General features: G+C 34.7%; 1 protein-coding gene across 3 annotated transcripts in view; it reads right to left on the reverse strand.

The window, feature by feature from the left end:
- Positions 1–13,028, reverse strand: part of STAG1 (STAG1 cohesin complex component) — a 428,530-nt gene that overhangs the window by 76,810 nt on the left and 338,692 nt on the right. For all 3 annotated transcript variants that reach the window (XM_059390978.1, XM_059390976.1, XM_059390977.1), the window contains 2 exons: positions 12,868–12,985; positions 3,076–3,179 (listed from right to left, as the gene is read on the reverse strand). In XM_059390978.1, the coding sequence (XP_059246961.1) occupies positions 3,076–3,179; positions 12,868–12,985 (222 nt within the window). The remainder of the gene's footprint in view (positions 1–3,075; positions 3,180–12,867; positions 12,986–13,028) is intronic.

A 13,028-nucleotide genomic window follows, 5' to 3' on the forward strand; every position in this document is an offset into this window, starting at 1 on the left:
AGAATTCTACCATTTGGTATTATTCTTTACAGCTTAAAGGACTTCTTTTAGTATTTCCTCTAAGGCAGGTCTTCAAGAAACATGTCTGTCAATCTTTGTTTATCTGAGAATGTTTTTAATTCACCTTCATATTTCAAAGATAGTTTTACCAGATTTAGAATTCTTGGTAGGCAATTTTTTTTTCTTTCAGTGTATATGTCATTCTGTCAGTCTTCTGGCCTCCACTGTCTCTGATAAAAAATTAATTGCTAGTCTTATTACAATTGGTCTCTAAATGATGAATCCCGTTTTTCTCTTGTTGCTTTCAAGGTTTTTTGTTTTTGGCTTTTGATAGTGACTATCCTGTCTGGAAATGAATCTTTTGTGTTTATATTACTTGAGTTTTGTTAAGCTTCCTGTTCTTTGGATTAATATTTTTCATCACATTTGGCAAGTTTTTGGCGAATATTTCTTTGAATGTTTTTGTTTGTTTAAGATTTTATTTATTTATTTGACATAGAGATCACAAGTAGGCAGAGAGGCAGGCAGAGAGAGAGGGAGGAACAGGCTCCCTCTCAAGCAGAGAGCCTGACGTGGGGCTTGATCCCAGGACCCTGAGACCATGACCTGAGCTGAAGGCAGAGGCTTAACCCTCTGAGCCACCGAGGGGCCCCTCTTTCAGTGTTTTTCTTTCCTGTCTCTTTCTCCTACTGCTTTCTTTCTGGAATTCTCATTATAAAAATTTGAGGCACCTAATGTTTCACACATTTCTTGGGCTCTGTTCATTTTTCTTCAATCTTCTCCGTTCTTCAGAATGAATGATTTTTATTAATTTACCTTCATGTTCAATGTTTCATTCTTGTCATCTCAAACTTCAACTCCAGAATTTCCATTAAGTTTTCCTTATTTCTGTTATCATATTGTCCTGTAATTCTTTGGACATATTTTCTCTTGATTCTCTCAACATATTTATAAAAAGGGCTCTGAAGTATTTGCAAAGTCCAACAATTAGGCCTACTGAGAAGCCATTTCTATTGTCTGCTTCACCACCCATTCTCCCCACCTCCGCCCAAGTATGGTCATGTTTTATTGTTTCTTTGCTTGGCTGTAATTTTTCTGGAAGAGTCAACATTTTAAGGTAATACACTGTAGTAACAATGGGTTTTTAACTTATTTTTCTAATTTTTATACTTAAAAAAATAATCTTCAACTTAAATTTCAAATCTAAAAGGGTTCACCCCTCTGAGACCTGGGTTAGAAAGCATATTCAAAGTTCAGCCTGTTCTTCAAGAAACAAGAAGTGTTGGCGAGGATGTGAAGAAAAAGGAACCCTCATATGCTGCTGGTGGGAATACAAACTGGTGGAACCACTGTGGAAAGCAGTACAGTGTTTCCTCAAAAAGTTAAAAATAGAACTACACTGCAATCCAGTAATTACACTACTGGGTAAAATACAAAAAAAAAAAAAAACTCCCACAAAAGCACTAATTCAAATGGATACATGCACCTCTATGTTTATTGCAGCATTATTAGAATAGTCAAATTATGGAAGGAGCGCAGTGCCCATCAATAGATGTGGGGAGTGTGTGTGTAACACACACAAACACAAGAGAATATTATTCAACCATAGAAAGGAATGAAATCTTGCCATTTGTAATTATGTAGATGGAGCTAAAGAGTATAATGCTAACTGAAATTAAATCAGAGAAAGACAAAATGCATAGGATCTTAATCACCTGTGGAATTTAAGAAACAGATGGGCAAAGGGAAAGAAAAAAGAGACATACACACATATAAAAAGCAAGAAACAGACTCTTTACTATAGAGAACAAACTGATGGTCATCAGAGGGGAGGTGGGTATGGGATGGATAAAGTAGGTGAAGGGATTAAGAGTATACTTACTCATGATGAGTACTGAGTAATGTACAGAATTTTTTAATCATTATAGGATACATATAAAACTAATACAACAGCATGTGTTAACTATACTAGAATTAAAATAAAAAATAAAAACATAACAAATATAAAGAAAAAAAACAAAGTCCAGCCAATTCTTAAGTCTGCTTTGACTTTTATTGTCCATTGGGTTATCTCAGGTTTCTCAGTCAGTCAGTAATATACGGAGAGCTCATCTAATCCTTTTCATGGCTTTCTCATTTCCAGGATTTTTTAGTTAGATTTTTGGTCAGTTAACTGTTCTTCCCATCTGGGACTACAACCTCTGAATATCACAGCTGTGGGTTTTTCTGTATTTGTTTCTACCATGTTTGCCATTTCTGGCTTAAAAAGCTCTGGACTTTTGCCATTTGTACTGTTAAGTCTGTCCCCTCTAAGAGCAAAGCTGCTGGTTTTTACCATGTACCACTCTGGTAAAACTGTATCAAGTTTATGGCTATGGGTGTGTGAATTATAATGCCAGGCAAAAATGCAGCAGACTCCTGTTGCTTTTACCTTAACCTTTGGCAGATTTTCAAAAATACATATCTCAATTTGTCTTCTATCTTTGGTGAATTCCCAGAACCCTTTGATAAGGTTTTTGGACAAATTCTGCAGTTTTATATTTTTTCCTTTCTGTTCCTCCCTTCCTTTTTTTCCCTCCCTCCCTCCCTTCCTTTCTTGCTTTCTTTTTGGTGCAGATAAGAATTACCTACCTCTGCATACCAACAGAACTTGCCTTTCCATCAGTAATTATCTCAATACCACTAAAACCTATTAGCCTCATATAACAAATAAGGGAATTAACACACAAAGAAAATAATCAACTATCCAAAGATTAAACAATTGCTAAAGGGAGGAGTAAAAACAGGCATTTTCTTTCAAAGCCTTCTGCATTTTTAACAGATATGAATGTGAAAATTATTAAAGTACTAGAAGAGAAGCAGGTACAGGTGCTTTGGGAACATGAAAGAAAAGAATCTACTTCTGAAACCTAAGTGTAATTAGTAGATAGGATATAAAGACAAAGCACCACAGCATGTATCATTTATAAAAATACCATGTTTTTATGTTTAAATATACCACTAAGATTTTCAAATATTTAAGATAGTTAAACACATTAAAAGTCTTTCTGTAGATTTCTCACTAATGTAACTTACTCTCTTGCCAGTACCCCTTCCCACTGGAGGATGTGCCTCAGCAGCTTGACGAATTGTACAAACCATCAGCTCTATAAGAGCACTCTCTTGACGGTCAGACATTGCTAAAGTGAAACAAAATGCATTAGTGTGAGTAGATAGTTTTGCAATAACCATGTATTAAAGAGAAAACAATTATTAAAAACTGCAAACATATAAACTCTATTACTGGTTAAAGACTGAAATTAAGCTTTATATTCTCTCTCTCTTTTTTTATGAAGTAATATATGCTTACCATAAGTCAAACAAGAAAGAGATGTAGAAAGTAAAGAAAAACAGAATACACTTTGGTTTCTTCAACTACCTAGTCTCTTCTAGGATTGTATTTCAAGGCAATGCCAAAATTTTATTGTATTTCCTTGCAGATCATTTTAAAGCTTATAAAATAGGGTATCTCTTTTTTAAATAAAAAAAGTGCTACACATATTTTAAAAAGTAACAATAGATTTTTTATTATCTTTCAAGTCACTACATATATGTATGAATAATTTTCCTAAATAATTACAAGTCATTACATGAGTGTTCCACAATTTAATCACACCTCTACCATTTACTCAAATTGTTTCCAAGTTTTTATTACTATAAACAATATAGTAATAAATATCATTAACACACATATATTTATGTAACTGTAATTTCTGTAGAATAAATTCCCAAGAGGGTAATGGGTCAAAGGTTAAAATCTCGATACTGATAAATATAAGGTTATTTACTGCAATCCAAATCTCCAACTGCAATAATGATGTTTGGTTCCTCATATCCGTGGCTAGCACTAGATGGCATAAATCCTTTCAATATTTGCTAATTCAGTGACTGAAATAAGGCACTTCATTGTCATTTTGCTTCTTCCTTCCTACTAATTAGTGAAATATATTTTGTTTATTGGCTTAGAATTTTTTTCTGAGATTTGTCTGTTTATTCTTTGCCTATTTTTTCTACTGTTATTCACCTTTCTTGAATTCCTGTAAATAAGAAGTATTAACTTTGTCTTTTGAATGAGGCAGACATTTTCTCCCAGTTTGTCTTTTTGATGTCAGACTCTTCATGGTATCTTTTCTCAGACAGAAATTCTTTTTAATAGAAATTGTTAATTTTTATAAGTCATATTTGTACTGATCTGTTTTATGACTTGTGGTTTATTTTCTTTCCAGTATTAAGGAGATATATTTGACTTGGGATATGTATATATAGATAGATAGATAGTATAAATTTAAGTTGTACAGTATAATGATCTGACATATATATTGTAAAATGATTATCACAAAGTTAATTAATATCTGGGATGCGTGGGTGGCTCAGCTATTAAGTGTCTGCCTGCAGCTCAGGTCATGATCCCAGGGTCTTGGAATTGAGCACCGCACTGGGCTCCCTGCTCAGTGGGAAGCCTGCCTCTTCCTCTCACACTCCCCTTGCTTGTGTTCCCTCTCTTGCTGTATCTCTCTGTGTCAAATAAATAAATAAAAGCTTAAAAAAAAAGTTAACTAATATCCATCATCTCATGTAGATATAAAAAGTCTTCTGGGTTTCTTGTATTGCTTTCAACAATCTCCTTATCCTAGAGATTAGAGAAATGTATTTCCTAGTTCATTTTCTTCTCTCTAGCTTTTACATCTTTAATCTGTCTGGAATTTATTTCTGCTAATAGCATGAAGTATGGGCCCATTTATTTCCACCAAATGAACAGCCAATTAGGCCTCCACCACTGCTAAGTAAACCAGCTTTCCCTGCTGAATTTAAATGTCACATTTAAACATTTAAAAAATGTTTTAGGCTCTCATATACAGGATTCTTTATTTAGTTTCACTAATCTATATATCTATTCCTATTATAATGCCATACTGTTTTGATGATAGCCGCTTTAAAATATACTATAATGTACTTTAATATGTAACTTAATTCAACTAATTTGAATGTTTAGTGAGACACATTTACCTAGTCCTTTTCCTAAATATTTTCTAATTTCTATAATACTAATACCATTTAAACATTTTTTATGTGTAAGGTAATATTCTAAGATATTTATATGTATTAACTTGCTTTATCCTCAAAACAATTCCAAGAGATAGGAGCTAATATCTTCACGCTTTACAGACAGGGAAAATGAGCCACAGAGCAGCTGAATAACTTCCAAAATACTCAGCTAGTGGTAAAGTCAAGAAATGAACCCAGGTGGTCTGATCCATAGTCTGTTCACTTAAGGACTATGCTATACAGCCTTTTAAACAGAGGAAAAGAATTCTCCCTAAACTTTGAAATCATTTTGCTTAGTTCTTCCTCTTATCTCACCTCCTGGAACTCTCTCAAACCCACTGGATTCGAACTGGTATTTTATTTATTTTTATTTTATTTTCCTTAATTCATTGATTTCTGAGAGAGAGACAGAGCAAGTGAGCACATAAGACAGGTGGGGAGAGGGAGAAGGAGACAGAGAATCTTAAGCAGCCTCCATACCCAGCATGGAGCCTGACATGGGGCTGATTTCACAACCCTGAAATCACGACCTGAGCTGAAATCAAGAGTCAGATGCTTAACCGACTGAGCCACCCAGACATCCCTCAAACTGGTATTTTTAAAAAGTTATTCATTACATGGGAAGAACATTTTAGTAACATCTTTCAGCCAGATACATAACATAGCCTTTTAATTTTGAGATCTTCTCCTATGTCATTTAAGAAAATGTTATGGTTTTCTTCACACTGTTTTGTACTTTCCTTGTTGAATTTACTCTTACATATTTTTAAGGACAGATTTCTAGTGCTAATTTGAATAGCTTAATTCTATCTCTGTCTCTACCCCTTTTCTCTGTATATTTATTTATGTTAAAGGCCAACAGATGTGGGGATTATAGAGACAAAGTTTGATATAAATGAAAGAGATTAAGCTTCAGAAGTTTATATTATTTAAAAAAATTGGGCAACAGCAATGAAAAGACAAAGACATAATAAAATCTTGTCCTTTTTATTCTAAAATCATTCTGTATAAGAATATGTATGTTCATCTTAATTATCAGTTCTTTGGTTTAAACACTTTGATTATCTTAAGAAAAACACATGAATGTCAGCCTGTCTTAGGAAAGCCACATGAAAGTTTGTTTTTCCATTTATACTCCTTGATCCAGAGCCTAATAGGAAAAAGTGTCCCACTCAATAAAACCAAGTCTCTATTTTTATGATTCTAGAATTTCATAATTTTTCACATTTCACTGCAGATAAAGGAATGACAAGTTTGTCTATGAACTAAATGCATTTCTTTTATTTATGAAGAAAATCTTGCTCTATGGAAAGTGAGGAGAGAGAACAACTTATCAAGTATGGAAGCTTTTCTCTGCTCTAAAACCCTTCTTAGTGTTGAAGAATAACTAAACCTCATATAGTGTCCAACACCATTAATTTTGTTATTTCATAATTGTGAAACATCTATTTAGAAATGGTAAGTACTGTCTACGGCCATACCACCCTAAACGCGCCCGATCTCGTCTGATCTCGGAAGCTAAGCAGGGTCGGGCCTGGTTAGTACTTGGATGGGAGAAATGGTAAGTACTAAATTTCAAAACAGTTTATTTAAAATTTAGTTGAAATCCCCTTTAAGATATGAGAGCAAAACCAAGTAATAAAATTGAAAGCAAAACAAGCTGTAAGCCACAGACAAGAGACGAATAGCCACAGCGACAAAGAAATGGGTAGCTGTACACACTATGAATTATCAGGTAACTACACAATTTTCTAAACCTTCACAAGCCTCTTTGCACATCATCTCCATTTCCTCACTCTTGATTCTATTCACATCACCTTGAACTGTGGCCTCTCTCTTTCCCTATCAATGAAAGAAATGAAAAGAAATGCTTAAAAGTCACCAACAATCTAAATCATCACTAAAGTTAATGATCTTTGCCATTCTTCTTCTCTGCAGTATATAATATTATTAGCCATAGATCTCTTGAACATCCTCTTTACTGAGCTTCTATAAAGTATAATTATTTCTTACCATCTTTTTTAAAAGATTTTTTTTTTTAGATTTTATTTATTTATTTGCCAGAGAGAGAGAGAGAGAGAGAGCGAGCGCGAGCAAGTGAGCACAGGCAAACATAGTGGCAGCAGAGGCAGAAGCAGGCTCCCTGTCGAGCAAGGAGCCCGATGTGGGACTCGATCCCAGGACACTGGGATCATGACCTGAGCCGAAGGCAGCTGCTTAACCAACTGAGCCACCCAGGCATCCATCTTACCATCTTTTTAATATAGTCTGCTAGAGGCTCTTACTCTCTTGTTCTTCCTGCTTTTGTCTCCTATTCATAATCTTTAAAACATGACTATGGGCTCGCTCTTTATAATCCATCTTCCTCCTCCATATTTTTATTGTCATTTCCCATAGAGAGCATTGCCACAGTTATCTAACTGGTCTTCTGCCTATCCCAAGCCATGTTTACGATAGCACTTTTCTTAAAATATGAATTGGATCATATCACTCCCGTTTAAAATCCTTCCATGTTCCCCTACTACTCAGAATGAACTAAATAAATCTACTTACAAACTAAAACGTTCTACATTATCTGGCTTCTGCCTCTATCTCATCTTGTGCTACTAGTTCACTGTACTCTAGCTACTGCAGCTCCTGGAACATAACAATATCATTCATGCTTCAGATCTTTGCAACTGCTATCTACTCTACCTAGATGGCTCTCTTTTGACACTTCCTTGGCTAGCTCCCTCATCTTTTAGATTCTTGGCTCACAGGTGGCCTCCTCAGAGAAATCTTCCTTTAAGGATTCAATCTGAAGATAGACCCCTCCTTATTATCATCCCTTGAAATTATCCTGTTTACTTGGTTTTGACCTGCCTTCCCCCACAAGAATGTAATCTTCATATGGGCAGTGAGCTCAACTTGTTTAGGACACTACACTAAGCGCTAAGTGTGAATACTTAGCATATAAAAGGTGATCAATAAGTATCTTTAGATTATAAATACAGTAATGATTCCCTGCTTTGAAGAATTCCATTTATCCACATTTACCTTATTCAGTATCTGGATTATAGATTTCTACCAACAGAAATTGCCACAGAAGATTATCTACATTAAATTTGGGGGATTTTTCTTTTTTATATATGAAACAGAAGAGACCACATAAATTAGATGACTTACTTATGATCTTGTTACCTGGTTACCTATTACCAAGGCCCTCATATTATTCTAAAAATTTTTCTATATTACATACACACAATCAACACCACCATCACCACTGACAAAAAACCCTGTCCTTTAGAAACACTATGAGGCAGTCTTTGACTACTGTGATTTAAATTAATACTGATAAGTCTTTGACAATGTGTTTCCCCAAATTTTAGTCCTGTTTCCAACTGCTAACTAAACTTTCATCCACTGGAACATCTTTTATACTCCACCTACATAAAATATAACTTAATTTTTAATCATTCTGAAAAATAATTAAGATATTGGTGGCATTTTGCTACCATAAAATACAGCAAAATAACAGCACAGAAAATTGCATTGGATGCCATTCCATGCCAGAGTTAACACTACACATATGAACAAATGTGTGTAAAAAGTAGAGTCATGATACAACTACCGTTCTGTACTTGTTATTCATAATTTCCTCAGCCTTGCTTCCCAGATTCATTCATATCCTAAAACTGTGGTTCACTTAAGAACTTCTTCCCATTTTATAACTCACTTATCTAACTAAAATCAAAGCAACCAAACCAAAACAAACTAACTTAACTGAAGTTAAACCCCAATGTCAAATTTAAATCATACGAAATACCTAATAGTACACAGTTATTTCAATACAGTAAATTCATGCAAAATACACTGATAACTGACAGACTTAGTGATTACTATCTACTGACTGGCACATCTTATTTAAATGAGTAAAAAATTAACAATACCAAAGCACAGCACTTTGGCTCTTCTTCCCTTACTCTGCATCCCTCTCTTCTTGGGAGATTATTCTTGGAAATAACCTTACAGAGCATGGAATGACAAAAATAAAATGGCATAATAACATGACAATAAGCTCTAATAATGTGCTGATTCTACAGTGATGGTCAAGGGTTAAAAAAAAAAAAAAGGAATGTACTCCTAAATACTATGCCAGACATTTTGCTCAAGTGTTCCCTGGGCTGTACTGATTGGAAGGGGAATTGATTTTATTGAAATTGAAAATACTGAGATTCAAACAAACAGAATGCATAAAGTCAGTGAACTTAGTTGTGAATGTATGTAAGTAAAATAAGGAGAAAATGAAGAATGTATGTTCTTCCTGTGATCACAAAAGGGAAAAAAGATTTGGAGTAAAGTTGAGAGTTTGACCTAGTGAGCAGAAGGCCCCATCAACTTAGTAACAGACCTGACTTCTTACCAAGGATATCCAGCGGAAAAAATACATGTAAAAAGAGAAAATGATAATGTGGGATTAAATATACTATAATCACAGCTACCTTAAGAGAAGGTCTGGGGAAGTTTGGGGAAGGATTTCTGTTACAGATTAAGAATGAGGTTATAAGGCAAATATTTTGAGTTTAAAACAGGCAATTTTGTCAAACTCTCACTCTTCGCAAATGACATAATACTTGATGTGGAAGACCTCAAAGACTCCACCCCAAAATTGATAAAATTCTTACAGGAATTCAGTAAAGTGGCAGAATATAAACTCAATGCACAGAAATCAGTTGCATTTCTATATACCAACAATGAGACAGAAGAAAGAGAATTTAAGGAGTTGATTCCATTTACAACTGCACCCAAAACTGTAAGATACCTAGGAATAAATCTAACCAAAGAGGCAAAGGATCTATATACTCAGAAAATTACAAAATACTCATGAAAGAAATTGAGGAAGACACCAAAAAATGGAAAAACATTCCATGCTCATGGACTGGAAGAACAAATACTGTTAAAATGTTTATGCTATGTAGAGCAATCTACACATTCAATATAATCCCTATCAAAGTACCATCAACTTTTTTCATAGAACTGGAACAAATAACCCTAAAATTGGTATGGACCCAGAAAAGACCCTTAATAGCTGAAGAAATGTTGAAAAAGAAAACCAAAGCTGGTGGCATCACAATTCCAGACTTCAAGCTTGATTACAAAGCTGTCATCATCAAAACAGTATGGTACTGGCACAAAAACACACAGATCAATGAAACAGAACAGAACAGAACAGAAAACCCAGAAATGGACCCTCAACTTCTACGGTCAACTAATCTTCTACAAAGCTTTCCACAAAGGAAAGAATATACTACGCAAAAAAGACAGTCTCTTCAACAAACGGTGTTGGGAAAATTGGACAGCCACATGCAGAATGAATATGAACCATTTCCTTCTACCACACACAAATACAGACTCAAAATGAATGAAAGACCTAAATGTGGGCTAGGAATCCAACAACATCTTAGAGGAGAACACACAGGAAGCAACCTCAACCTTGGCTGCAGCAACTTCTTGCTAGACACATCTCCAAAGGTGACTGAAATAAAGGCAAAAATGAACTACTGGGACTTTATCAAGATCAAAAGCTTTTGCACAGCAAAGGAAACAGTCAGCAAAACCGAAAGACAACCGACAGAATGGAAGAAGATACTTACAAAGAAAGTATCCATAAAGGGCTAGTTATCCAAAATCTATAAGTTATCCAAAATCTATAAAGAACTTATAAAACTCAACACCCAAAGAAGAAATAATCCAATCAAGAAATGGGCAGAAGACATGAACAGGCATTTTTGCAAAGAAGACATCCAAATGACCAAAAGACACGAGAAAGTGCTCAACATCACTCAGCATTAGGGAAATACAAATCAAAACCACAAGGAGATACCACCTCACAACAGCCAGAATGGCTAAAATTAACAAGCCAGGAAACAACAGGTATTGGCAAGGAGGCAGAGAAAGGTGGGAATGCAGGCTGGTGCAGCCACTCTGGAAAACAGCACGGAGGTTTCTCAAAAAGTTGAAAATAGAACAACCCTATAAGCCAGCAATTGCACTATTGGGTATTTTCCCTAAAGATACAAATGTGATCCGAAGGGACACATGCACCCCAATATTTATAGCAGCAATGTCCACAAGGGCCAAACTATGGAAAGAGCCTAGATGTCTATCAACAGATGAATGGATAAAGAAGATATGGTGTATATATACAATGGAATATTATGTAGCCATCAAAGCCCCCCAAATCTTGACATCTGCAGTGGCATGGATAGAACTAGGGGCTATTATGCTAAGCGACATAAATCAGAAAAAGGCAGTTATCATAGGATTTCACTCATGTGGAATTTAAGAAACAGGATCATAGGGGAAGGGAGGGAAAAATGAAACAAGATGAAACCAGAGAGGGAGACAAACTGTAAGAGACTCTTACTATTAGGAAACAAGTTGAGGGTTGCTAGATGGGTGAAGGTGGGGGTATGGTGTGGCTAGGTGATGGACACTGGGAAGGGTATGCGTGTGGCGAGCAATGTGTATTGTTTAAGACTGATCAATCACAGACCTGTACTCCTGAAACAAATAATATATTTTATGTTAATTTATAAAATAATTTTTAAAAATGAATTAATGAGTAAAAATATAAAATAAAATACGCAATTTGGGCCACTTTCCTGGGTATATTTGTGTATGATGCATACCTGTTGTTTCTCTCACTGAATTTGTCAGAGCCACAGTAGATAATACCAATTATCATCAACTGCCTGGAAGGAACACAGGGGATGATCTCTCTCCTACAGTGACCTGTTTGGGAAGTCTACTGCAGGGGATGGCTCATCTGTTCTTATATCCCAGGGGGTTGAATCACAAAGTAAAGTAGAGGAAACAGAGGAGGGAATCAACAGTATAATATCTTATTTAATTTTCACAAAAACTATGTAAGCTATGTAACGAGAATAACCTTTATAGTATAAAGAAAAGGAAGCTAAGGATCGAAAAATGAGGATACTAGTTACAAAGGGTAGAGAGTTAAAAATCTGAATGTATTTCCTTCGATTCTGAAGTCCAGGTTTAGTTCACAATTGTCGCTTACATCAAAGTATCTATATTCCAAGTCTGTTGCATGGATTAAGTGAAATAGCATTTCTTTAAAGTACTACTAGGGTTAGTTTGAAAAACAAACCATTTAGGGAAAAGCATTTTTTGTTTTAAGGACTCATTTTCATATAAACTTTTAGAATTAGCATATAAGCATTTTGTTAAACATACATATCCATTTTGCTGCTCATGTTATTATGTAACATATAGTAAGATACATACTCAGAAATCATCATATAACAATTAATTCTCTTTATTTTTTGAAGCTCAGTAAATGAATTTATTTTTTATTTCCTGGTTTTAATAATTAAGAAACATAACAAAAGGAGATGGTTATGGTCTAATTAAATCCTTGAGTGTCAAAGGCTTTTCCATACTCACACATAAATATAATAAAATTCTGGGTGCACATTATTTTTTACATTGAGTACATCAGTATTTTGTGTCTCAAATCAGCATAAAGAAAACTTTTTTTGAGTACTATACAATATGTATAAGTTTTAAAAACTTGTACAGCATGGTAGCCGTCTTAATCCAGAAAGATGTTTTAAACTATAGACACATCCTTACTTATTACAGGAAACAAACTGTTCTCTTTGCAGAAAGACACACAGCATGTTTACATATATTTATAAAGAGGTGACCTATACAGGGTGCTATGATTATTTATGGAAATCCGAAATAATATGAAATCATCTTGTCAAAATACTATACCTTCCTCTCCTTGAACAGGTTCTTCTAAAAGCAACTCTGTCATACATTCCCAGTCTTTTAACAGTTCTTGAGAGCTCTCCCACAAACTGTCCACCAAGTAGGCTGCATGTTCATGTAACTAAAAATAACAAATCAATTATGACTGAAGAATATTTAATGAA

This window comes from Mustela nigripes, chromosome 2, assembly GCF_022355385.1.
Source record: "Mustela nigripes isolate SB6536 chromosome 2, MUSNIG.SB6536, whole genome shotgun sequence".
Classification (NCBI taxonomy): domain Eukaryota; kingdom Metazoa; phylum Chordata; class Mammalia; order Carnivora; family Mustelidae; genus Mustela; species Mustela nigripes.